The sequence below is a fragment of the Salvelinus namaycush genome, chromosome 8 (assembly GCF_016432855.1).
Source record: "Salvelinus namaycush isolate Seneca chromosome 8, SaNama_1.0, whole genome shotgun sequence".
NCBI classification, from domain to species: domain Eukaryota; kingdom Metazoa; phylum Chordata; class Actinopteri; order Salmoniformes; family Salmonidae; genus Salvelinus; species Salvelinus namaycush.
Genome location: NC_052314.1, coordinates 7,997,543 through 8,025,013, shown reverse-complemented (window position 1 = coordinate 8,025,013; position 27,471 = coordinate 7,997,543). Strand labels below are relative to the sequence as shown.

The following is a 27,471-nucleotide window of genomic DNA, read 5'->3' as shown; positions in this document are numbered from 1 at the left end:
CTCAAATTCCTCCTCTCCCTCCCCCTCCTGTAGACGTACGTGGTGAGGCTCCTGCGAGAGGGGCAGAGCGAAGCCCAGTTTCTCTTCCGCACCTTCGATGAGTTCCAGGAGCTCCACAACAAGCTGTGCATCCTCTTCCCTCTGTGGAAGCTGCCAGGGTACACACAGACACACACAAACAGACAGACACACGTGTGGAGAACCTAGAACCTGAGGCTGTCTGCAAGTGGCATAGCATTACTCTGTTCCCAAAAAGACGTGGTAAAGGTTGAAAGTCTGCCTTATTGGACCTTAGAAAGCCAAAGGGGGAGATACACCAAAGATAGCTCCCACTTGTACCACAGATGCCCCCTTCTTGTTAGTGCACTAATCTTTCCCCATCCCCTCCCTAGGTTCCCTAATAGGATGGTGCTGGGCCGTACCCACATCAAGGACGTGGCAGCCAAGAGGAAGATTGAGCTCAACGGTTATGTTCAAAACCTGTTGAGGAGTTCCACAGAGGTCACACAGGTGACTTACACAAACACACCCACCCACCTTACCATCCATCCATCCACACACACAAGTAAAAAGCCCAACGCACTCTATTTTCACTGATCATTTTCTCTCTATCAGTGTGATCTTATCTATACATTCTTCCATCCGATCGCGAGAGACGACAAGACGGAAGGATTGGAGGCGACGGCCAGAGCACCAGGTAAACCTGAGCCCACTCTCTCTATGTATGATCATTGTCGCCACTACAGTTTTTAAAGTGATTTGTTCTGCAGATACGCCACCGTTGAGTCCCACCTCCGGCAGAGTGGAGGGGGAGGTGAAGCTGTCCGTGTCCTACAGGAACAGCACACTCTTTATCATGGTCATGCACATCCGGGACCTGGTGAGTACGGTGGCTCACAGGGCCCAATCCTAACTAGCGCACCACTCAAAACTTTTGGCATTTTTATAATGAATTTATACTTTTTATCCTCAGCCTTACAGATGGGGCTAAGGTGGTTCATTTACCATTAAACATATCTCAAGGGACATTTATTTGCCCCTGATGGGATGAATAAAGTTGTATTGGATTGAATTACGAACGTGAATCCTCAGTTTGGTCTTAGCTAATGCTCCATTAACTAACATCCGCCTGCTCATAGGTATCTGAGGAGGGGACAGACCCTAACCCCTATGTGAAAACCTACCTGCTCCCAGACCCCCACAAAACCTCCAAGCGCAAAACAAAGATATCCAGGAAGACCAGGAACCCCACTTTCAACGAAATGGTGAGTGAAATCAGTGTGGCATGTTGGTCAGTTGGGGCGGCAGGGTAGCCTAGTGGTTAGAGCGTTGGGCTAGTAACCGAAAGGTTGCAAGTTCGAATCCCTGAGCTGACAAGGTACAAATCTGTCGTTCTGCCCCTGAACAAGGCAGTTAACCCACTGTTCCTAGGCCGTCATTGAAAATAAGAATTTGTTCTTAACTGACTTGCCTAGTTAAATAAAGGTCAAATATATATTTTTAAATCCATTAGGGCCCTGTAGCAAATTGTCATAGTTAACGGCTTTGTGTACTGACCTGCTGTGTCACTTTGTAACTGTTCTCTTGATCTGCTTGTGTGACTGATCTAACTTATACAAACTGCTGCTAACTCAGTCCACCTGCTGCTAGCATGTGCTAACTAGTCTGACTACCTCCTCCTCCTCAGCTGGTGTACAGTGGCTACAGCAAGGAGACCCTGGGGCTGCGGGAGCTACAATTGAGCGTGCTCAGTGCCGAGTCGCTGAGAGAGAACTGCTACCTAGGCGGCGTCACGCTCACACTCAAAGACTTCGACCTCAGCAAGGAGACGATCAAGTGGTACAAGCTGACCGCCGTGCCCTACTTCTAGATGACTCCCCCTGAGAAAAACGCTGCTTATCAAGAAAACTCTTAAGATACACCTATTTAAGGGCAGCAGGAACACCCCAGGGTGGTGCTTCAAATCCTTCCCCTTCCTCCTCAAGCTCAAGGCCCTGTCCAGAAACCACCCCTTACACCTTAAGGCCCTGTCCAGAAACCACCCCTAACCCCTTACCCCTTTTGGCACTTCATGTAGATCTCAAAGAATTATAAGCAATATGGTTGTAGCGCCGACCTTTCAGCTCTACACAAGTGCCTAGATAGATGGGGGCTAGGGGTTTATTCTGGGTGGGGCCATTCTCTCTCCCTCACTAATCAAGGTTTTTTCTCATTGTAGAAAACAATCTCCACTTATTTAGTTTGTCCTAAACTGTTAACACGAGAGCTGTAATGTTTTGTACATTTTGACATTCGAGGACCAAAACATCTTACCTTCAGAAGAGTATATATAGATTGACACTTTTTTTTTTTATAGTGGCTCATTTTTACATTTTTTTTCTTCTATGTAAACAAATAGGAAGCGTCTGGTTTCCTGCTAAGCTAGCTGAGAACGTCTGGTAATGTGCCCATCACAAACCAGACTCCAGGAAAGAGTGTTCTTGTGTTTCCCAATCACATGCCAATAGAACTGATGATGATGATGATGGCAAACCACTCTCCCAAAGGGGAACCGATCATGGTGCCTTGTTTGTGTTCACAATCTCTTATACACTCCACTTTAGCCTTATTGCAATGTGTTTTATAAAAAATAAATGTGATATCCCAATTGAAAAAATTAATCTATTCTGTCAAATAATGTCAACAGTTCTCAGTGTGAGAAGGGTTCTGGACAAGCATCAGAAGGTGTTGGAACGGTCGGCTCCCACTTGTATGCACACTACCATATATTTATTATGGTAAATACTTGACTTTTCACTGCACACTTTTGGGGAAGACAAGTGTCCTCAACGCTGATCCAATGCCAGTTTTTATTTCACCTCCTATTGGTTTTAAGGGTAGAATTTAGAGTGGGGTAAGCTGATCGTAGATTTGTGCTCAAGAGGTAACTCTGACCTGGAGCTATCTGGACAAAAAAAGGGAAGACATCCAGGTCAGGAGATACACTGCTTCCTCTGAGCTGCCTACAAACCTAAAGATGAAATGATGAATTAATCCAGGAGGGGTTTTCAAGAGAATGTCAACAAAGACAATTCTGATAAGCATCACTCACGCTATGAATAGAGACTTGATCTTCTATTTTAATGACTATATGAGTTTCTATTAACATGGCCAGTTATTTATTCTTAATTGGTTACCTTAACCCGAATGAATCGGTGTGTACTGTAATCCCTCTTTCCTAAAGCAAATTAAATGTTTTTTGAACAAAGATTGTGACATTGTTTTTTATAATTTATTTTGGATAAGGGCCAATATAATCTGTGATATTGACTCTCATTGAGAGAAAGGTCTATATTTCCATAGCCCAACAACCGGATGTTCCGTTTTTCAGGGGAAATTAAAAAAGCCTGCGACTTCCACTTTAGATGTTAGCAAGGCGACACTCCATTTTAACTCCTCCACATTCAGTTTTTCACAATTCCTGACATTTAATCCAAGTAAAAATTCCCTGTTTTAGGTCAGTTAGGATCACCACTATATTTTAAGAATGTGAAATGTCAGAATAATAGTAGAGAGAATGATTTATTTCAGCTTTTATTTCTTTCATCACATTCCCAGTGGGTCAGATGTTTACATACACTCAATTAGTATCTGGTAGCATTGCCTTTAAATTGTTTAACTTGGGCCAAACATTTCGGGTAGCCTTCCGCATGCTTCCCACAATAAGTTGGGTGAATTTTGGCCCATTCCTCCTGACAGAGCTGGTGTAACTGAGTCAGGTTTTTCAGTTCTGCCCACACATTTTCTATAGGATTGAGGTCAGGGCTTTGTGATGGCCACTCCAATAACTTGACTTTGTTGTTAAGACATTTTGCCACAACTTTGGAAGTATGCTTGGGGTCAAAGTCCATTTGGAAGACACATTTGCGACCAAGCTTTAAATTCCTGACTGATGTCTTGATGTTGCTTCAATATATCCACATAATTTTCTTTCCTCAGGATGCAACATGATGCTGCCACCCCCGTGCTTCACGGTTGGGATGGTGTTCTTCGGCTTGCAAGCCTCCCCCTTTTTCCTCCAAACAGAACGATGGTCATTATGGCCAAACAGTTCTATTTTTGTTTCATCAGACCAGAGGACATTTCTCCAAAAAGTACAATCTTTGTCCCCATGTGCAGTTGCAAACTGTAGTCTGGCTTTTTTATGGTGGTTTTGGAGCAGTGGCTTCTTCCTTGTTGAGTGGCCTTTCAGGTCGATATAGGACTCATTTTACTGTGGCTATAGATACTTTTGTACCGGTTTCCTCCAGCATCTTCACAAGGTCCTTTACTCTTGTTCTGGGATTGATTTGCACTTTTCGCACAAAAGTATGTTCATCTCTAGGAGACAACGCGTCTCCTTCCTGAGCGGTATGGCGGTTGCGTAGTCCCATGGTGTTTATACTTGCGTACTATTGTTTGTACAGATGAACGTGGTACCTTCAGGCATTTGGAAATTGCTCCTAAGGATGAACCAGACTTGTGGAGGTCCAATTTGTAAGTCGCTCTGGATAAGAGCGTCTGCTAAATGACTTAAATGTAAATGTAAATGGAGGTCTACAATTTTTTTTCTGAGGTCTTGGCTGATTTTTTTTTTTTTCATCTTGATGTCAAGCAAAGAGGCACTGAGTTTGAAGGTAGGCCTTGAAATACATCCGCAGGTACACCTCCAATTGACTCAAATTATGTCAATTAGCCTACCAGAAGCTTCTAAAGCCATTACATCCTTTTCGGGAATTTTCCAAGCTGTTTAAAGGCACAGTCAACTTAGTGTATGTAAACCCACTGGAATTGTGACACAGTGAATTATAAGTTAAATAATCAGTCTGTAAACAATTGTTTGAAAAATGACTTGTGTCATGCACAAAGTAGATGTCCTAACCGACTTGCCAAAACTATAGTTTGTTTACAAGAAATTTGTGGAGTGGTTGAAAAATGAGTTTTAATGACTCCAACATAAGTGTATGTAAACTTCCGACTTCAACTGTAGGTAAGGGTAAAATTACTATGCATAGATAAAACAGCGAGTAGCAGCAGTGTAAAAACAAAGAGGGTTGCCATTTGATTAATTGTTCAGTCTTATGGCTTGGGGGTAGAAGTTAAGGAAACTTTTGGACCTAGACTTGGCACTCCGGTACCGCTTGGCATGCGGTAGCAGAGAGAACAGTCTATGACTTGGGTGACTGGAGTCGATGGGAACGTGTTTGTCCCTCCTTTTCCTGTAGTCCACGATCATCTCCTTTGTCTTGCTCACATTGAGGGAGAGGTTGTCTCTGACCTCCCTATGGGCTGTCTCATCGTTGTCGGTGATCAGGCCTACCACCGTTGTGTTGTCAGCAAACTTGATGGTGTTTGAGTCGTGCTTGGCAACGCAGTCGTGGGTGAACAGGGAGTACAGGACAGGACAAAGCACGCACCTCTGAGGGGCCCCCATGTTAAGAATCAGCGTGGCAGATGTGTTGTTGCCTACACTTAGGCCGCCCCCAGGTACTATCAGGAATTCCAGGATCCAGTTGTAGAGGGAGGTGTTTTGTCCCAGGGTCCTTAGCTTAGTGATGAGCTTTGTGGGCACTATGGTATTGAATGCTGAGCTGTAGTCAATGAACAGCATTCTCACTTAGGTGTTCCTTTTGTCCATTTGGGAAAGGGGATTGAGATTGCATCCTCTGAATCTGTTGGTGCGGTATGCTAATTGGAGTGGGTCTTGGGTTTCTGGGAAGATGGTATTGATGTGAGCCATGACCAGCCTTTCGAAGCACTTCATGGCTACATACGTAAGTGCTACGGGGCGGTAGTTATTTAGCCAGGCTACCTTCGCTTTCTTGGGCACAGAGACTATGGTGGTAGGAATTAGACTCGGTCAGGGAGAGGTTGAAAATGTCAATGAAGACACTTGCCGGTTGTTCGGCGCATGCACTGAGTACACGTCCAGGTAATCCGTCTGGCCCCGCGGCCTTGTGAATGTTGACCTGTTTAAAGGTCTTGCTCACATCGGCTACGGAGAGCACGATCACACAGTTGTCCGGAACAGCTGGTGTTCTCATGCATGCTTCAGTGTTGCTTGCCTCAAAGCGAGCATAAGTCATTTTGCCAATCTGGTAGGCTCGAATCACTGGGCAGCTCGCGGCTGGGTTTCCCTTTGTAGTCCGTAATAGTTTGACACATCTGACGAGTGTCAGAGCCGGTGTAGTAGGATTCAATCTTAGTCCTGTATTGATGCTTTGCCTGTTTGATGGTTCATCTGAGGACATAGCGGGGTTTCTTATAAGCGTCTGGATTAGTGTCCCTCTCCTTGAAAGCGGCAGCTCTAGCCTTTTAGCTTGGTGCGAATGTTACATGTAATCCATGGCTTCTGGTTGGGGTATTACGTCATCGATGCACTTATTGATGAAGCCGATGACTGAGGTGGTATACTCCTCATGCCCTTGGATGAATCCCGGAACATATTCCAGTCTGTGCTAGCAAAACAATCCTTTAGCGTAGCATCCGCATCATCTGACCACTTCATATTGAGCGAGTCACTGGTACTTCCTGCCTTAGTTTTTTCTTGTAAGCAGGAATCAGGATAATACAATTATGGCCAAATTTACAAAATGGAGGGCGAGGGAGAGCTTTGTACGCGTCTGTGTGCCGAGTAAAGGTGGTCTAGAGTTTTGTGACATGCTGGTAGAAATTAGGTAAAATGTAAGTTTGCCTGCATTAAAGTCCCTGGCCACTAGGAGCATCGCTACTTGATTTTATTTTATTAGGATCGCTTTTTAGTCCTCATTTGGACTAATCTTCCAAGAGTCCTTAAACATTAAAATAAAATGTATAATACAATCACATTTTCACATATAACACACTGTTACAAACAGACATAATACACAGGCATATTGACCAGATAAATACTCTAACAGTCTAAAAAGATAGATTGATTCTTCATCTACCATAGTCCAGCACAACTTTCCTATGTATTGTTTGAATTTATACATTGAAAGGTTTCTGGTTTGCTCAGATAAATTATTAAATTTCTTTATTGCTCTAAATCGAAATGTTATTTTGCCTATTTCTCTTTTCTGTCTGGATAATACATAGATGGTGCACAAACTAATCCTAGTATTTACTGAATGTCTGTCTCTTACCAACTGAATACTGCTGGGAAGAAAGTTTGGCTGTTTTAAATGGTGTATATTTTAAAAACTTTTTTTTCAATTATCTTGTTGATTGATGAGCATTTTCTTGTTTGCTTATACCGCTCCTTGAGTGCCGTCTTAGTGCCACCGTCGGTTTGTGGTGGTAAATAGATGGCTACGAAAAATATAGATAAACTCTCTTAGTAGATAGTGTGATCTAAAGCTTATCTTGAGGTACTCTACCTCAGGCGTGCAATACACCAAGACTAATTTAATATTAGACATCGCGCACCACCTGTTATTCGCAAATAGACACACACCCCCACCCCTCGTCTTACCGGACGTAGCTGTTCTGTCCTGATGATGTATATTATCCGTGTCGTCGTTCAGCCACGACTCTGTGACACATAAGATATTCATTTTTTATTGTCCCGTTGGTAGGATAGTCTTGAACGGAGCTCATCCAGTTTATTCTCCAGTGATTGCACGTTGGCCAATAGAACGGATGGTAGGGTTACCCACTCGATGATGCATTCTCATATAGGCACCCTGATCTGCGCCCCCTGTATTTTCAGCCATTTCTTTAACGCCTGCTACGTTGGGCTAGTATTTCCATGCACCTGATTATCTCTCGAGGATCCAAAGGGCCAGGGAACCCTTGGGTTCTCATTGGAAGCGTTAACCACAGCGCGGCCAATGTGTACTATAGTCCTGACACTCTTAGATCAGAAGAATTGGGCTGCCTGACGTTTTAACAGATTCCCACAGAGGTGTTTTTTTGCATGACACATTTACCTGAACTATGGAAACTTGGGAGGGAACTCAGATAAAACGTTGGCTCGAAGCTGTTCCACAAAACCTCAGTGGAAATCGGTGTTAAAACAGCTGACAGTAAGTGTACCTTTTTGTATTTGTAAAATTATCTTTCAATTATATTTAAGTTGCGTGTTCAAGGTTTCCAAAACTGTATTGCAATCAAGGATCAATTGTTTTTGGATACAATTTACTCCAGTCAATTGTTTAAAGCTTTGATCAATTCCCCTCAGGTAATCCAAGAGGGTTTCAATGACTCCAATCAATCAATGTAATGCATTGGAGTCGGGCAGACTGGGACCAGAAATCAGCCCTGGCATTTAACACATTGGACCATTTTCTTTCCTCTGCCCCCATTATTAGCCACAAAATTATCATTTTGCAGTAAAAACCCAAATTACACAAGCCCACTGGCCTAAAACATTTTATTAAACTGAACATAAATGCAATATGCAACAATTTTAAAGATTTATAAGGAAAGTCAATTGAAATAAATTCCTTCACATGACTGGGAATAAAGATATGCATCTGTTGGTCACAAATACCTATTTTTTTTTTAATAAGTAGCGGCATGGATAAGAAATCCAGTATCTACTGTGACCACCATTTGCCTCATGCAGCGTGATACATCTCCTTCACATAAAGTTGACCAGGATGTTGATTGTGGCCTGTGGAATGTTGTCCCACTCCTTCAATGGCTATGCAAAGTTGCTGGATATTGGAGGGAGTATCCCAGAGTATCCCAAACATGCTCAATGGGTGGCAACATGTCTGGTGAGTATGCAGGCCATGGAAGAACTGGGACATTTTCAGCTTCCAGAAATTGTGTACAGAAATCTGATGAGCTTCCCTGAGATGGTTTCTGACAGTTTGTGCGAACCCACAGTTTGATCAGCTGTCCGGTGGCTGGCCTCAGACAATCCCGCATGTGAAGAAGCTGGATGTGGAATTCCTGGACTGGTCTCACGTGGTCTGCGGTTGTGAGGCCGGTTGGACGTACTGACAAATTCTCTAAAACGACGTTGGAGGCGGCTTATGGTAGTGAAATTAACAAATTCTCTGGCAACCGTTCTGCTGGACATTCCTGCAGTCAGCATGTCAATCGCACGCTCCCTCGAGACATCTGTGGCATTGTGTTGTGTGACAAAACTGCACATTTTAGAGTGGCCTTTTATTGTCCCCAGCACAAGGTGCACATGTGTAATACTCATGCTGTTTAATCAGCTTCTTGATATGCCACACCTGTCAGGTGGATGCAATATCTTGGGAAAGATGAAATCTCAATAACAGGGCTGTAAAACAAATTTGTGAACAACATTTGAGAGAAATAAGCTTTTTTGGCTTATGGGAAATTTCTGGGATCTTTTATTTCAGCTCATAAAATTATACTACTCATCTGACCAAAAATAGGGTTGATTTGAGAGTGGATATATCTCCAGCTCCATCCCTCAGCTTTACAGCTGAACAAGTTGCGGGGCTGCGGTTCATTTAGCTGAGAAAGAACTTCAGCAATAAAAAAAAAAGTAGTCTTTTTTATTATATATATTTTTTAACATAAGACATCACTACATGTATATTTTTCTGAATAAACATAAAATAGCATTAAAAGTTTTTTTTTTAAATCACAGGAATTTACTTTCAAAAGTTAAAGTTCCTAAAAGAAAATAACAAAAAAATAAGGATAAAAAGCCAGGGGTTACAGTTGTATAAACTTATGAAAGAGTTGTAAGAATACAGTGTTTTTTTAGTTATTGACAAAAATAAATATTTGAAATCTGTCCCTAAAATGCAATATATTTTTACTTGAAATCCAATGTCTATTATGAAATTCAGGATTGTGGCTATCTACTCAAGAACGTCTGACGTCATTTCCCCACACAGACACAAGTAGTCCTTTCAGTCGGGTGGAAGTCCTCTCTTCCTCTACCGACATCATGGGTCGCATGCACGCTCCAGGGTAAGCTTTATTTTCAACGTACTAAAGGGTTTTTCTAAATTACATGTATTTACCATTTATACAATGGGAATATATTGTGTACACATGACATCCACATTGAAACGTCGAAATTGCCCCAGTTCCAATTAATTGGTTTGAACAAGCTACCCAGCAATAAGCTAGTTGCCGCTAGCTAATGTTAGTTAGCCAACAAACTTCATTGCATTCATAATCATGTCGGATGTAAAGTCGACAAGCTAAAGGATCTACTACGCAATTTGTATCACTGGCTTATTAATGAGTTAGTCAGGCCTACGCCCTCGTAATGTTTTTTGTCGTATTGTCTAAAATAGAGCCATTGGCTAGTTGGTATTTGACAGATTTAGCTATCGCGCTATTGCCACCTCAGTTGGTTCATTTATTTTGTAGCCAATGAATTGCACCGCACTCAACTTTTTTACAGTCACAGTTTACTTCTATTATTGTTGCAGAAAGGGCTTGTCCCAGTCGGCGTTGCCTTACAGGCGAAGTGTCCCCACTGTAAGTATAACGGTTCATCAATATTGTTGGGTCAATATTGGTCTGCTGTTTACTATACGAGTGGATGTAGGCAACTAGTGTCTACTATCTACATAAGACGGGTAAGTAAGAAGGTGACTGGACAACCTACCTGTTGCAGTCCAATTTAATCAGATTTGAACTTGGCGATACTTTCTGAATTCTCGCCATCTGATCTCTCTCCGATCTCTTCTCATAGATCAAGGTGGGTGTATTCATTCGTGTCACACCGTAGCATAACGTTTTGCAATGGAAACCGTTTACTCCAATTGCTTTGAAACATGATGTAAAAAGGTTTTAGTTCTGTTTCGTGGCATATTTTGGGAATATCATTATTTTGAAGCAGGGCAGCAGAGCGATGCCGATTTAACTACTCCTACTGTTTAAGAACATAACGGAACTCAACCGCATTTATGTCAAGTTGCAAAGCGTTAAGAGTAAACGTTTTCCGTGACAACGTTTTGCTGTGGTGTGCCACAAATTAGTCCACCCCAAAGTACTGCATGTCACAGTGCAACTTGGATTATGAGTCGTTACCTGCTCCTCTTGATCAATGAGATGATATTGGAAAGACGATGGCAGTATGTTTATTATTTGGGGCAGCAGGTAGTCTAGCGGTTAAGAGCGTTAGGCCAGAAACCGAAAGGTTGCTGGTTGGAATCTCTGACCTGACTAGGTGAAAGATCTGTCATTGTGCCCTTGAGCAAGGCACTTAACCCCAATGCTTCTGTAAATCGCTCTGGATAAGCCCATCTGCTAAATTACTCAAATGTAATTTGTGCATGGTGCAGAAAAATAAATGAAATTACTCTGAGCATTTTCTGACTGCCTGGTTATCATGGGCAGCTAGCCACAGGAGTTTATAAGCCACTTTCCAAAACTAGAATGAAGTATCGACAAGTTAAGTTTGGTTGAAATGCTTCTGTATTTGGTGAGTATGGAGCCAATAGCAATATGTAACTGTGTGTGAACACCACATACGGGTTACAGAGTGTGGCTAGGTGTTACTGTCATCATTTCCTGATCTGCTCGCTGGACACTGACTCCAAACGGATATTGAAAGGTTCCTCGGTCCCGGGGGGTATGGGTATTCATTAGTCGCACATTGTTGCAAAATGCTTTAGTACGGTGCAACAAAAAGCGCCAAATAAATTATAAAAAATATGCCTTGTTCTTTAATAAAACGCTGCTTTCCAACTGCAAGCTAGGTAGCTAACGCTAAAGCAGCCTGCCCATTGTATTCAAAGACTCCTACGGCAACTTTTCATCCCAACAATATGCGTCACACTTTGGATTCCATTGGCCTGCTTTAGCATTAGCTTGGAGATGGAAAGCTGTTTTTTTATGAATAACCTAAATTTATTTTGATTCATTTTATTTGCCTCTGAGTTGACGGATAATCGGGAATAGCCTATTCCGACTCAAATCCTGGATTGAGGAACATTTTCATATCCGTTTTGAGTTTGGGTTGCGTGAGGTGATCATCGGTCGTAATACTCTTATTGTCTTCTCTTCCAGTGGCTGAAGTTGGCCTCTGATGATGTCAAGGAACAGATCTTCAAGCTGGCCAAGAAGGGATTGACCCCCTCTCAGATTGGTAAGGTTAAGTACTCCACAGTGTAATAGGAATGAACACAAAAGTAGAGCTGTCATTGATTTTTGTATTGATATTATCAATCTGGTTTAATTCAAGGAGAACACCTCCAGCACAAAAAATATATTTCAGAAGTTTCGATGGTACAATGATTGTCAACACTATTCTTGCTTAGTTTGCCTAATTTCAGTTTGTGACAAAATATTAGAATTTTAGCATGCAGGAAATGCTGGAGCGATCTCTGCATAGTGGGTATTTAACTGAATATCAGCTAGGCTGGTAATCTGTAGAGAATTGTCATATTAACTCAGCTTTGTCTGTTCTATAGAGTTATTACTGACTCAGCCCCCAGGTACTATTATTATTTTACTTATATTAGAGATGTCTACCAATACAGCACCAGAGACTCTTAATATATTTAAGAGTATCTAAGACCTTTTTATATACCGGCGCTGTTGAGTGGAACAAATTATCACATCAACTCAAAGCCCATGTTGACCATAACGTAGTTACAAATATAGAAATATATATTTTTATATATTTTTTTTTTACCTGTATTTAACTAGGCAAGTCAGTTAAGAACAAATTCTTATTTACAATGACGGCCAAACCCGGGCGGCGCTGGGCCAACGTGCGCCGCCCTATGGGACTCATTAAAAGAAAAGAAACGGTCTAATCCAGTTCTGGGACCACACTGGAAATGCGTCAGACTTTTTTTGTGATATCCCTGTCATGTTTTTTAAATTGTAATTTTTTTTTTTACTAGTGAATACACTGAACAAAAAGATATAAACGCAACATGCAACAAGATTTTACTGAGTTACAGTTCATATACGGAAATCAGTCAATTGAAATAAATTCATTAGGCCCTAATCTATGGATTTCACATGCCGGGGAATATACAGATATGCATCTGTTGGTCACAGATGCCTGGATCAGAAAACCAGTCAATACCTGGTATGACCACCATTTGCCTCATGCAGCACGACAGATCTCCTTCATATAGAGTTGATTGGGATGTTGATTCTGGCCTGTGGAATGTTGTTGCACTCCTCTTCAATGGCTGTACGAAGTTGCTGGATATTGGCGGGAACTAGAACATGCTGTCGTACATGTCGATCCAGGGCATCCCACACATGCTCAATGGGTGACATGTCAGGTGAGTATGCAGGAATGGGACATTTTCAACTTCCAGGAATTGTGTACAGATCCTTGAAACATGAGGCTGTGTATTATCATGCTGAAGTGGTGGCGGGGAATGAATGGCACGACAATGGGCCTCAGGATCTCATCACGGTATCTCTGCATTCAAATAGCCGTCGATTAAAATACAATTGTGTCCATAGCTTATGCCTGCCCATACCATAACCCCACCACCACCATGGGGCACTCTGTTCAATCATTGACATCTGCAAACCACTCGACCACATGACGCCATACACGCAGTCTGCCATCTTCCTGGTACAGTTGAAACCGGGATTCATCCATGAAGAGCACACTTCTACCGCGTGCCAGTGGCCATCGAAGGTGAACATTTGTCCACTGAAGTGTTACAACGCCAAACTGCAGTCTGTGTGGATGACGAGCACGCAGATACGCTTCCTTGAGTCAGTTTCTGACAATTTGTAAAGAAATTATTCAGTTGTGCAAAGCCACAATTTCAGTAGCTGTCCATGTGGCTGGTCTCCGATGATCCCACAAGTGAAGAAGCTGGATGTGAAGGTCTTTAGCTGGCATGGTTACACGTAGTCTCCGGTTGGATATACTGCCAAATTCTCTAAAACGACGTTGGTGGCAGCTTATGGTAGAGAAATTAGTATTCAATTCTCTGGCAGCAGCTCTGCAGTCAGCTTGTCAATTGCACACTACCTCAAAACTTGACATCTGTGGCACTGTGTTGTGTCAAAACTGCACATTTTAGTGGCCTTTTATTGCCCCCAGCACAAGGTGCACCTGTGTAATGATCCTGATGTTTAATCAGCTTCTTGATATGCCAAACCTTTTATGTGTATTTAAAAATTAAATAAAAAATGAATAATGGCATCTCATGAAACATGCATGTTGCGTTTTTATATTTTTGTTCAATATAAAATCTATCAATACTAAGTATTCATATTAGTAACAGCAAAAATGTTCCTCTAGCAAGACAGTCCATGAATGAGAGAGATTAGTATCTATTTGTTGTTGAGATGGATTTTGGCTAGCTCCGGTGCCTGTCCGTTTCTTCATAGGCAGACGGCGTTGTCATGCCAAACAGACAGGCATCCAGCCTTGATTTAGGTCATTTCTCTTGACTGTCCAGTTGACTCTGACCTTTCCTTCCTCCCCCTCTGTGTCCAGGTGTCATTCTGAGGGACTCCCACGGTGTGGCCCAGGTGCGCTTTGTCACCGGCAACAAGATTTTGAGGATCCTTAAAACCAAGGGCCTGGCCCCAGACCTCCCAGAGGACCTGTATCACCTCATCAAGAAGGCTGTGGCTGTCAGGAAGCATCTGGAGAGGAGCAGAAAGGTGAGCAGGCTCACATAACATTAAAAAAATGTGTCCTTCCTTGTAGGCTAATGGCTGATCAAATATGGCTTGATTTCACAGTAAGGTCTACGCTTGTTGTATTAGAAAAAGTTTGATTTGATGGGTGAAATCTAGTCATGATCGATCAGTTTTTACTTCAAGGGTTTGGAGATTTGTTTACTTATGCTGTATTGTATTCAGAAAGCTGTCCCTTCAGGCCCTCAAGTCACTCCATCGATCTGATAGAAGTGAACGTTATGGGGTCGAAACTAATAGACGGTGCTCTTGCCTACGTCTATGGAAGAGAAAAGGGGACACATTTTTGGGAATGAGCTACACAAGACATGTAACCAGATGTCAGGCAGGTTTTGAAAGAACCAGAATGCATGTGTTGCGTCCATTCAGCCACAAGAGCATTAGTAAGGTCGGGGACTGATGTTGATCGATTAGGCCTGGCTCGCAGTCGGCGTTCCAATTCATCCCAAAGGTGTTTGATGGGGTTGAGGTCAGGGCTCTATGCAGGCCAGTCATGTTCTTCCACACCGATCTCGACAAACCATTTCTGTATGGACCTCGCTTTGTGCGTAGGGGCATTGTCATGCTGAAACAGGAAAGGGCCTTCCCCGAAATGTTGCCACAAAATCATCTAGAATGTCAATAACATTGTAGTGTTAACATTTCCCTTCACTGGAACTTAGGGGCCTAGCCCGACCCATGGAGAAACAGCCCCAGACCATTATTCCTCCTCCACCAAACTTTACAGTTGGCACTATGCATTCGAGCAGGTCGGGTTCTCCTGGCATCTGCCAAACCCAGATTCATCCATCAAACTTCCAGATGGTGAAGTGTGATTCATCACTCCAGACACCGCTTTTCCACTGCTCCAGTGTCCAATGGCGGCGGCGAGCTTTACACCACTCCAGCCAACGCTTGGCATTTCGCATGATCTTAAGCTTGTGTGCGGCTGCTCGACCATGGAAACCCATTATACGAAGCTCCCGATGAACCGTTATTGTGCTGACGTTGCTTCCAAAGGCAGTTTTGAACTCGGTAGTGAGTGTTGCAACCGAGGACAGATGATTTTTGTTTCTAGATATGCTCATATCTGTACCGGCGTTCTTTGCAGGACAAGGATGCCAAGTTCCGCCTGATCCTCACCGAGAGCAGGATCCACAGGCTGGCCCGTTACTATAAGACCAGGAGAGTACTTGCTCCCAACTGGAAGTAGTATGTACCCAAAACCTCTGTCAGGGAAATGTTTTACCCCTGATAAATCCCATTATTTTACTGTGTCAAGCCTCTGTCTATGCCATTCATCCTGCACAATTCATTGTCCTGCTCTGTAAGAGATGAGATTTATTTTGTGCCAGAGGAACATTGGAGGTCAATTAGCAGAGTGGCTGCACTGTGTCAACTCTACCAGTCACCTTCAAACAGTATTGTATAAACACCCCAACCAATGGTTTAGTTCCTGGGATTTCCAGTACTCTATTCATTTGATTCACAAAGGCTGATTCAGACTGATCTGGGGTCAGATATAAATGATTAGAAAGTGAAAGTCATTATTTAGGATTTTAAAGTAAAGCCTTGAAGTGAAAGTGTGGTTTCCTGGATTTATGTTGGGTATTGAAATGCAAAGCAGTTATGTATTCTCCTCATGGTTGTTTGGTGTTAAACTTTTGGTTTATAAAAGTAGAATTGTGTTTTCCTATTTCTAATCATTTCCATCTGTTTCTGTTCTACAGTGAGTCGTCAACAGCTTCTGCTCTGGTGGCATAATCATCACGTTTTGGAGAAATAAAGAATTTGGATTAAAATATTAATTTGTCTTTTATTTGAAGAGGAAATGTTTGAGAATAGTTTGTTTGGCTTCATGAAGCCCACCATTGAATAACACTTCGGCATGAGATGGATAGTGAAAGCTTCTGTCTTTGTTATTGTGCCGTCTTAAATTTACATTCACGCTGACCGAAAGGGGTAAACGGGAATTCACGGGCACTTTCAGTGCGTCACTTAAACAGAGGGAGTGTCTACAATGAGGTACTTGGGTGTAACTGACACTAACTTTGCCCAATCACATGTCTTTACGACACGACTTGTTTGTCCAATCACATCATGTTATGACGACACGACTTGTTTATAGTAGGGCAGTGTCGCAATAATTTGACATTCACTCTACTAGCTACAACAAGAACGACTGAAAACATGGCGCCACTAATCAACATTTGAGATTTTATATAGGTGGAAAGAAATATATTCTGGTGAAAATGAAGCCTTTTCGTACAGTACAACTGACGACGGAGAATAATCTATTTGTTTTAGACGAGGAATATCAGAATACGTGAGGATAATTCCTAGAATCATGGACATCGCTCAAGAAAAAATGGCATCACGTGTTGATTTTAGGAAGGGTTCTCATCGAACTGCGATGGAGAGGTTTGGCGACGGGGGTATGGCGCTTCTACCGTGGACCAAGCACGTACTGACCGTACTGTGGGAACAACTACGGGTGTTGGTCCATGTCATTTACTACAGCTTCTTGGCAGGTAATTTGATGCAACAGAAACCTCACTGTTTATTTTGTATGTGTGGGAAATGTGGCCCTGGTCAGACTGCTAACTTGTGTTTAGTCCTGATACAATACAACAGGCGACAGTAACAGACCCAGTTTCTAAACCCTACTGTACTGTCTTTGGTAACAATATATCGGTAGCTTACGTTTTAGAACACGGACAGAATGTACTAGTGGCGTTACAAAGTAACAAATGCCGAATATGGAACTACTGTTGCTTTAATATTGTCATATTTTTATTGATTGTTAAATCCATAGTCTGGTTTAATCAGGCAAAAAGAGGACATTTTTTTGAGAATTTGATATTGTGAGCCTAATCCCTTTTGTTTCCTTTTAACAGTTTTCCAAATGTTCAGGTTTGAAGTCCACCTGAGAATCACCGATGAAACTGGTCAACACGTCCAGCACATGACCACGGCATCAAATCCAGCCGAATCCTTTCTCTTCTCCTCATTGTTTGACCGTGAAGAAAGTGTCATGCTTGCTGGCTCTAACCCCCTATCGAATTTCTGTGGGGACGTGGGTGATTCTTTCTCTGGGAATTCCCACGCAGGGTCCCTTCTGTCCAGCCTACGGGCTGAGGAGCTGTGCTGTGGATTGGTGGACGACTTTGTGTCCCGTGCCACAATGGATAGCGAAGATGGACTTTGCCTTGGACTCCACCCCAGCTGGAAACTGGGCTTTCCAGGTGACTGGAACCTGTTTATGAGCAGCACTGACAGCAGCTCCAGCTCAGATGAAATGTGTTGCAAGAACAAGGAGAAAGTGTTTGACTTCAAACCCAAACATGACACCACTGAAGATGATATGGATCTTAACTGGGGAAAGGAGGATGACCGAAACATGGGTGAGTTTGACAGCGAGGACAGTAAAGCACTTTGGGAGTCCTTGTCCATCTCCAGCGACCCCTACAACCCCTTGTCTTTCTCCGCCTGCATTTCAAGCTGCTCCAATATGGGGGAAACAAAAAATGAAGATTGTGTTGGGAGCCGCCTCGAATGTAACTTATCCAGCAGGCCCGGCGAAGAACTTCAAGAGACCTGCGGTGGCGTGAACTTCTGGAGCAGCCGTTCAGATAGTGAAAGCAGCTGGGGCAGTTCTGAAGGTTCATGCGCAGACCTAGACAAAGAGGAGAGTGAGAGGCTCTGGGAGCTCTTCACCAGCCCTACCGACCCATATAACCCCCTGTGCTTCACAGCATCTGTAGTCAGCTCAGTCCCTCACACAGACAAAACACTTATACACTTCCAGGAAGCTGAAAGGGCCTCAGTCATGACCTCATGTTCTTCTGACACAGAGAGGGAGAGCGTGGGCCATTCCTCTTCTGAGGATGATGAGGAGCAGCATCTATGGATGTCCCTCTCCCAAAACGACGACCTTTACCACCCTCTGAACTTCCGTACATGCTTCCAGAGATCCCCTAAAACCACAGAACCACCTGCCTTCAGCACTAAAGACCCACTCAGTCCACAGAGCTGCCCCACAGAGACACCACTTGGCCAGGCTAAGCAGAGGGGGACCAAAAGCCCCCAAACAACCAGGCCCACAAAGCCTTGTCTACCCAAGAGACAGCAGAAGCAGCATTGCCACCCAGCTACTACACTGGTGCCCTGGAGGAGACCTGAAGCTAAAGTTACACAGGAAGACAAGGATATCTATCCTCTAAAAAAGGTTATTATAGTTCTCCGTGTTCTACATCCCTCAGTCTATAGTCCTAGTTCACAGCGTCCATATAAACATACACAACTAAACATGGGATATTTATAGCTCAAACTTGACATATTAGCTAAACATGAACACACAAGAAATCCAGTTCACACTACTTGAATATTAGTAACTGAATGTTAGGATGGTAGAACCACTAATTTACTCAGAAAAACTTGGTATTAACAACCAATGTATGTGATTACAAAAAGGTCATGTCACTTATAGTATTATTTATGGTGAGGTCAGTCAATAGGACACTTCTGCCTCATAAGCACGCACCCAAGCCCTTGTTTATGGTTGGTTAGCAACAACAGAGGTTGTCATGACTAACCCTGTCATGTGATACGAGTCAGCAGAGAGTTCAGTTCCAGTTAATTGGTGTTGTGCGAGTCAGTCTGCTGATACTCCAGTCAAATGCTCTTTTTAACACAACTGGATTAGGATATTTAAATGGAACTAAACTGCCCATTCTGTTAAATTTTTAACTACAATAATGTGAGATTGAAGAAGACCTTATCTGACTCTGACACCTGTTTTGTATGTTTTAGGTGCGGTTCTCACCACTTGTTCAGGTCCACGTGATGCGTACTTGGCCCTTCGCTCGGCATGTGTCTCGCAAAGGACCCTGGGAGGAGCTAGCCCGAGACAGAGGCCGGTTCCGAAGGAGGATCCAGGAAGCAGAGCATGCCATTGGCTACTGCTTCAGTCAGTCTCACAGAGAGAAGATCTGGGCCAATCTGCTAAGCATTTCAACATCAGCCACACCTCTGGTCCAAGAGCTCCGAACATAAATGTTTTTCCATAATTTTCTATTAGACTTTTGACTGGTTGCAATGCAACATATGTTTTTAGGTCAATTAGAACAAAGGTGGTCCTAGGCCAATAGGATTTGGCATCAAATTTTACCCGCACTGTACCTCAAAACACTCAAGTGACTGTTGCACTGATTTTATATTTATTATAGTTTTTAATCTTGTATGTTATGTACTGTTGTATGCCTTACTTACTGACCCAGCAATGTAATTTATTCATGCCCTATGGAGCTTGTTTTTATTGTAAATGTTTTAAGTGTTTGAATTGTATCAGTTTTGAAATGTTCATCTAAATCTAGGTAAGTGGTGTATTTAGAACTCTATTATTATTATTAGCAGATGGTATTTGTGATCATACCGTAGTTGATAAATAAAGCCTTGTTTCACACCATAATCATAATGGACTGTCTATATTCATCTTAACACATTCTGAATGTTCCTAAGCAGGTTAAAGGAAGGATTCACCCACTTTGAATGTTATATAGATTTTGTGCATCTCTGAGCAGTGTAACATTCAAAAGACTGAATCTTGACTAACATGATTAGGACTTTGGAAAAGCAACAACTAAGCATCTGCTTTTACATGTCAATTACGTGAAGAATCGGGATAAATTCTGTTGGTGTGATTATTTTACTGGAAAGCAGTGTTGTAGTACCAGCACTGGGACTAGACTTGGATTCAAGTCATGTTTTTGATGACTCGTGACTCGACCAGAGGTGACTTCGTTGTCAGTCTCTCCCTTGCATAATTCAACATTCTAGCTGTAACAGCAAATGTTAGATACACAGTAAATTTTCCAGTGTTTAAAGTAAATTATTGTTTTGTGTAAAGCCTTATTTGCATATTTCCAAGAGTACCTTGCCACAAGTAAGTTGTATTTACCCCACCATGACTATTTGTTAGTGACAGAGACTTAGTTGCATTTATTCATCCATTTTCAGTCCTGTGCCCTTCAAGTGAGATCCTAAGCAAATATGTTATTATTCAAATTAAATTCTTAAACTCAATGCAACAAGTAATATGGCCTTATTTGAGAGCATAGTTTTGCCCTTATACAGTGGCCTGAAACTGATGGTTTTCAGGCATACAAGTTGCATTATGATGGCTTGCAAAATTGTGTAATTCCTGTTGGAATCCAGCCCGAGTGGGGATATCCAATATATTTTTTATTTTATTCACCAGCAACCTGGATTTAGGACGACTGTGACTGCCGGGTTGGGAAGCAGTGATGGATTGTTCGCGAACGAATGAGACTGAGGGGTTCTTTTTGGTGAACGTTGGGAACCGAATCGCATCGGTAAAAGAGCCGTTCATTTGGATCCCTGATTTCCATACTGCTACTATTGCTTTTTGAGTTTCAACAACACTTATCTGCAAATAAGTTACAAATGAATTATCTGAAGATTGTGAATCCTCACTGCATAAACAGTAAATAGAGGGGAGAGCGCTTCATTCTGGTCCACGCTCATTTTTGCAGTACGTAAAAAAACAATCTTAATTTTTTTTTGCAGGCAATCTAATCATTTGACAAGGTAAAAATGTATTTGATCGTACATGTCATGATCTGACACAATGGTAGCTTACTTTCTGGGCATTACATTAGAGCTTTTCAAGTTTGTCATGGATCTTGTCATAGAATTCTGAGTTAGATCCTATTACTGTTTATGTATTCTATGGTTCTAGGTGGTTAATGATGAGCCGAGTCAAATGATGCAACACATCCAAAATACTTAAAAAATGCACATTGATAAACATTCGGGAAGAATATGTTATGAGACTACCTAAACCATCTAAACTGGTACAACCATTTCAGTAACGGGTGCAATAAGTCCAAGTAACAGATTGGATTAGTTTAGAAAAATGTATGTTATTTATATTTGAGTTGTACAGGATTAATTCATCAAACAATGTACATGCAAAAACATAGATAATGAAACAAACTCTAAAAATCAACCGGCAATAGAGCATGCTGGGAAATATGTTAATGTTGGGCGTGGTTTTGGTTCAACTCTGGTTATTAACACCAACAATGGGGTTAATTTACCACTGTGTTCATTTAACACCTGAATCAACACTAGAAATGTAACACTGAAAATCAACACTAGGTAACACTGGCCAATTTGCTGTGTAGCTACAATATTAGGAGTATATACTTTGACTCTCTTGTGTGGGGTCATCCAAACCTATATGCCTGTCATTATATTACACAGAAGTCAGTTCATGTCAATAACTTCAATGACTAATGATATGGACTTTGGGTTGGATTCAATCTGTGTCGCTGAAGTTCAGCGTTAAAGCGTGATTGAAATTTAAAGGCAACGTTCCTCTGTTAGCGGAGACTGCATTCACGGTAAACGCTGCACATGTCGGCTCAATCAGAAATGACTTTTACATTTCCACCATGCAATCTATAACACTTCAGCGATACAGATTGAGTCCAGCCCTTTGTCACATTTAGATTCAATGCCTTTTGTCGGCACAGCCATTACATGTAAAACCATTAGGCTTTCTGTCTACCATTAGCATTGTGTTGAAGTGCTTACAAAGCAGGCACGGTGTGGTCACCTGGGGTGTGTTCAGTGGAGTGAAAGTTCACAACGCTGGAGATAAAAATTTAATTTATAGAACTCGCATGAGTCAGTGACAGAGAATCATGTCAGTTTTAACCTACACCATACCAGGATGTCTGTATTTTCTGTATAATGTTGCACCTTCCTGAATAACTCACTGTAAATCAAATCAAATGTATTTTTATAGCCCTTCTTACATCAGCTGATATCTCAAAGTGCTGTACAGAAACCCAGCCTAAAACCCCAAACAGCAAGCAATGCAGGTGTAGAAGCACAGTGGCTAGGAAAAACTCCCTAGAAAGGCCAAAATCTAGGAAGAAACCTAGAGAGGAACCAGGCTATGAGGGGTGGCCAGTCCTCTTCTGGCTGTGCCGGGTGGAGATTATAACAGAACATGGCCAAGATGTTCAAATGTTCATAAATGACTAGCATGGTCAAATAATAATAATCACAGTAGTTGTCGAGGGTGCAACAAGTCAGAACCTCAGGTGTAAATGTCAGTTGGCTTTTCATAGCCGATCATTGAGAGTATCTCTACCACTCCTGCGGTCTCTAGAGAGTTGAAAACAGCAGGTCTGGGACAGGTAGCACGTCCGGTGAACAGGTCAGGGTTCCATAGCCGCAGGCAGATCAGTTGAAACTGGAGCAGCAGCACGGCCAGGTGGACTGGTGACAGCAAGGAGTCATCATGCCAGGTAGTCCTGAGGCATGGTCCTAGGGCTCAGGTCCTCCGAGAGAGAGAAAGAAAGAGAGAATTAGAGAGAGCATACTTAAATTCACACAGGACACCGGATAAGACAGGAGAAGTACTCCAGATATAACAGACTGACCCTAGCCCCCCGACACATAAACTACTGCAGCATAAATACTGGAGGCTGCGACAGGAGGGGTCAGGAGACACTGTGGCCACATCCGATGATACCCCCGGACAGGGCCAAATAGGCAGGATATAACCCCACCCACTTTGCCAAAGCACAGCCCCCACACCACTAGAGGGATATCTTCAACCACCAACTTACCATCCTGAGACAAGGCCAAGTATAGCCCACAAAGATCTCCGCCATGGCACAACCCAAGGGGGGTTGTACTCCCTTAAAAATTCTCCACAATTCACATCATAAACCTAGTCACCTATCTACACTACATGACCAAAAGTATGTGGACACCTGCTTGTCGAACATCTCATTCCAAAATCAGGGCATTAATATGGAGTTGGTCTACCCTTTTCTGCTATAACAGCCTCCACTCTTTTGGGAAGGCTTTCCACACGATGTTGGAACATTGCTGCGGGCACTTGCTTCCATTCAGCCTCGAGCATTATTGAGGTCGGGCACTGATGTTTGGCAATTAGGCCTGGCTTGCAATCGACATTTCATTTCATCCCAAAGGTGTTCGATGGGGTTGAGCTCAGGGCTCTGTGCAGGCCAGTCAAGTTTGTTCCACACCAATCTCGACAAACCATTTCTGTATGGACCTCGCTTTGTGCACAGGGGCATTGTCATGCTGAAACATGAAAGGGCCTTCCCCAAACTGTTGCCACAAAGTTAGAAGCACAGAATCATCTAGAATGTCATTGTATACTGTAGCGTTAAGATTTCCGTTCACTGGAACTAAGGAGCCCGAACCATGAAAAACAGCCCTAGACCATTATTCCTCCTCCACCTAACCTTACATTTGGCACTATGCATTCGGGCAGGTAGCTTTCTCCTGGCATCCGCCAAACCCAGATTTGTCCGTTGGACTGCCAGATGGTCAAGAGTGATTCATCACTCCAGAGAACGCATTTCCACTGGCGGCGAGCTTTACACCACTCCAGCCGACGCTTGGCAATGCGCATGGTGATCTTAGGCTTGTGTACGGCTGCTCAGCCATGGAAACCCATTTCATGAAGGTCCCAACGAACAGTAATTGTGCTGACATTGCTTCCAGAGGCAGTTGGAACTCAGTAGTAAGTGTTGCAACCCAGGACAGCCGATTTTTACGCGCTACCCACTTCAGCACTCGGTGGTCCCGTTCTGTGAGCTTGTGTGGCCTACCACTTCGCAGCTGAGCCATTTTTGCTCCGAGACATTTCCACATCAAAATAACAATAACAGCACAGTTGACCGGGGCAGCTCTAGCAGGGTAGAAATTTGACGAACTGACTTGTTGGAAAGGTCCTATGATGGTGCCACACTGAAAGTCACTGATCTCCTCAGTAAGGCCATTCTATTGCCAAAGTTTGTCTATGGAGATTGCATGGCTTCTGTGTTCGATTTTATACACATGCCATCAACGGCTGGGCTGAAATAGCCAAATCCGCTAATTTGAAGATTTGTCCACATACTTTAGTATATTTAGTGTATTTTCACCTTTCCCTCTCAATCACACCTTTATTCACTTTATTTTATTTACACACATTTCCCCCTCCTGCCCACTCGCTACTAGATTTACTCACTCTCATTTCCAGGGAAGATCCCTTCGAGACGGCATCCATCCACAGAGAGACTGTACTGCAAGCATTGTGTAAGACAAAAGTTAAAAACAAAAGTATGATGAAATTACTTCCCTGGAGAAGAAATCAATTAGCATGTCCCCTTGACACACACACTCACACTACATGAAGCCACCAGCAGGATGGTGTAAAGGTGTGCAATTGCTGACATGACTTTGCAATGCTTCCCAGCAGGTGACTCATGTGACCGATGCTTCGGTGAAATGTTTTCCTGTTGAGTGTTTTGATGTGTTGCACTCAGTCAGCACCACACCAAACCCAGTCGTACTGCCTAATGTTACCCCCTGTTGCTCTTAGACGCAGTTCTGCTGAGAAGCTTTTAAGGAGCTACAGATCCATCAGATTAGAGGATAGGCTACCTTGTATGTCACTAACGAATGCTCAATTCTATTCTATCCTACCTTAAGTCAACTAGTCACTTTAATGAACCTTTTATCTACTGTTGCAGTAGAGGTGTTGTTTTGGGTAGCAGATCGTGATGAAGAAATGTAGTCCCCCGCTGTCATTCTCATGTGAGTGATGCTGAGGAAAAGAGAGAGAGTGATGCTGAGTGAGAAACAACAAGAGTGAGAGAGAGAATGACAGATAATGACATTGTCCCGCTCTTTCATTCTCTCTCCCTCTCTTGTTGTTTCTCAATCAGCACCACTCTCTCTTTCCTCAGCATCTCTCGCTCTTTTCCTCAGCATCTCTCTCTTTTCCTCAGCATCTCTCGCTCTTATCCTCCTACCTCCCATGCATCACTCTTTCAGGGTATCTGTAGCCATGGTGGTCTTTGACCCCTGTTTCTAGGCAACGGTGGCGCATGGCGGAGTGGTGAAAGGATTGCAGGGGATTGCAGCATGTCTGCTGCTATCGCTTCTTGCGTGGTAGAGAGGCATCTCTGGGGTCCTAATTATCCTCCTACCTCCCATGCCTGACGCAACACAGCAGAAGCTATTGTGTCTGATACAGACAGATACACAGACAGAGGCATGGGCAGGTGAGCCTCATGGTGTTTTAATGTAATAAACATCAATGTATGTTGTTACAGTGTTACATGAGGTGTCTGTTTTAGCTCAGTGACTGACATGCACCTTTCATTTTTACAAAGATAATCATTGTTTTGATCAATTATGACGCAGTTACCATCATAATGTTTTGCAATCATCTCATAGCGACCCTCACTAAATACCAGTCAGTTGACATTTAGATACAGTACCAGTCAAAAGTTTGGACACTACTCATTCAAGATTTTTCTTAATTTGTACTATTTTCTACATTGTAGAATAATAGTGAAGACATCAAAACTATGAAATAACACATATGGAATCATGTAGTAACCAAAAAAGTGTTAAACAAATCAAAATATATTCATGAGGTAGTCACCTGGAATACTTTTCAAACAGTCTTGAAGGAATTCTCACATATGCTGAGCACTTGTTGGCTGCTTTTTCTTCACTCTGCGGTCCAACTCATCCCAAACCATCTCAATTGGCGCGGGTGATTGTGGAGGCCAGGTCATCTGATGCAGCACCCCATCACTCTCCTTCTTGGTCAAATAGCCCTTACACAGCCTGGAGGTGTGTTTTGGGTCATTGTCCTGTTGAAAAACAAATGATAGTCCCACTAAGCACAACCCAGATGGGATGGCGTATCGCTGCAGAATCCTGTGGTAGCCATGCTGGTTAAGTGTGCCTTGAATTCAAAATAAATCACTGACAGTGTCACCAGCAAAACACGCCCACACCTCCTCCTCCATGCTTCATGGTGGGAGCCACACATGCAGAGATCATCCGTTGACCTACTCTGCATGAACGGATGACACGGCGGTTGGAAACCAAAAATCGAACATTTGGACTCATTAGATCAAAGGACAGATTTCCACCGGTCTAATGTCCATTGCTAGTGTTTCTTGGCCCAAGCAAGTCTCTTCTTCTTGTTGCTGTCCTTTAGTAGTTGTTTCTTTGAAGCGATTCGACCATGAAGGCCTGATTCATGCAGCCTCCTCTGAACAGTTGATGTTGAGATGTGTTCGTTACTTGAACTCTGTGAGGTGCAATCTGAGGGGCAGTTAATTGACCATTTCTGAGGCTGGTAACTCTAATGAACTTATCCTCTGCAGCAGGTAACTCTGGGTCTTCCTTTCCTGTGGCGGTCCTCATGAGAGTCAGTTTCATCATAGCACTTTATGGTTTTTGCAACTGCACTTGAAGAAACTTTCAAAGTTCTTGAAATTTTCCGGATTGGCTGACCTTCATGTCTTAAAGTAATGATGGACTGTCGTTTCTCTTTGATTATTTGAGCTGTTCTTGCCATAATATGGACTTGGTATTTTACCAAATAGGGCTATCTTCTGTATACCACCCCTACCTTGTCACAACACAACTGCTTGGCTCAAACACATTAAGAGGAATGAAATTCCACAAATTAACTTTTAACAAGGCACACCTGTTAATTGAAATGCATTCCAGGTGACTACCTCACAAAGCTGGTTGAGAGAATGCCAAGAGTGTGCAAAGCTGTCGTCAAGGTGGCTACTTTGAAGATTTAATTCCAGAATGGAATGAGTAGGTGTGTTCAAACTTTTGACTGGTACGGTACATCAAGAGACATAACATGGTATAACCTTCATTATAAGATTAAATGTATGTTCTAAATTGGTTGTTTTTACATTGACAGTACAGAGGCATTATCCAGAGTCAGTCCATATCTCAAAGCTGTTTCTTGTGTCTCAATCACTTTGAGTTTCTTACAGACATCAACCTTGTTCTCACACAGTTCCATCACAA

The 27,471-nt window shown here is 42.7% G+C and overlaps 3 protein-coding genes across 3 annotated transcripts in view; all 3 read left to right on the top strand.

The window, feature by feature from the left end:
- LOC120052357 (phosphatidylinositol 4-phosphate 3-kinase C2 domain-containing subunit alpha-like) overlaps positions 1-3,250 on the top strand; it is a 64,546-nt gene extending 61,296 nt beyond the window's left edge. The window contains exons 28-33 of the mRNA XM_038999214.1: positions 34-158; positions 393-510; positions 616-697; positions 771-880; positions 1,140-1,265; positions 1,688-3,250. Coding sequence (XP_038855142.1) covers positions 34-158; positions 393-510; positions 616-697; positions 771-880; positions 1,140-1,265; positions 1,688-1,870 — 744 coding nt within the window. The 3' untranslated portion in view covers positions 1,871-3,250. The remainder of the gene's footprint in view (positions 1-33; positions 159-392; positions 511-615; positions 698-770; positions 881-1,139; positions 1,266-1,687) is intronic.
- A 6,575-nt stretch (positions 3,251-9,825) lies between these two features.
- Positions 9,826-16,367, top strand: LOC120052356 (40S ribosomal protein S13-like). The gene is made up of 6 exons (XM_038999213.1): positions 9,826-9,903; positions 10,374-10,422; positions 11,959-12,037; positions 14,375-14,544; positions 15,671-15,771; positions 16,290-16,367. The coding sequence occupies exons 1-6, from the start codon at positions 9,881-9,883 to the stop codon at positions 16,321-16,323; spliced, it is 456 nt and encodes a 151-aa protein (XP_038855141.1). The 5' UTR covers positions 9,826-9,880; the 3' UTR covers positions 16,324-16,367.
- Positions 16,368-16,714: 347 nt separating this feature from the next.
- ppp1r15b (protein phosphatase 1, regulatory subunit 15B) lies at positions 16,715-20,029 on the top strand. The gene is made up of 3 exons (XM_038999210.1): positions 16,715-17,090; positions 17,457-18,787; positions 19,372-20,029. The coding sequence occupies exons 1-3, from the start codon at positions 16,907-16,909 to the stop codon at positions 19,612-19,614; spliced, it is 1,758 nt and encodes a 585-aa protein (XP_038855138.1). The 5' UTR covers positions 16,715-16,906; the 3' UTR covers positions 19,615-20,029.
- The last annotated feature ends 7,442 nt before the right edge of the window (positions 20,030-27,471 follow it).

Coding starts and splice junctions, on each gene's coding strand:
- ppp1r15b (XM_038999210.1), top strand. CDS start 16,907: ATGGACATCGCTCAAGAAAAAATGGCATCACGTGTTGATTTTAGGAAG. Junction 17,091..17,456: donor TTACTACAGCTTCTTGGCAG/GTAATTTGATGC, acceptor TCCTTTTAACAG/TTTTCCAAATGTTCAGGTTT. Junction 18,788..19,371: donor ATATCTATCCTCTAAAAAAG/GTTATTATAGTT, acceptor TGTATGTTTTAG/GTGCGGTTCTCACCACTTGT.
- LOC120052356 (XM_038999213.1), top strand. CDS start 9,881: ATGGGTCGCATGCACGCTCCAGG. Junction 10,423..11,958: donor ACAGGCGAAGTGTCCCCACT/GTAAGTATAACG, acceptor CTTCTCTTCCAG/TGGCTGAAGTTGGCCTCTGA. Junction 12,038..14,374: donor ATTGACCCCCTCTCAGATTG/GTAAGGTTAAGT, acceptor CTCTGTGTCCAG/GTGTCATTCTGAGGGACTCC.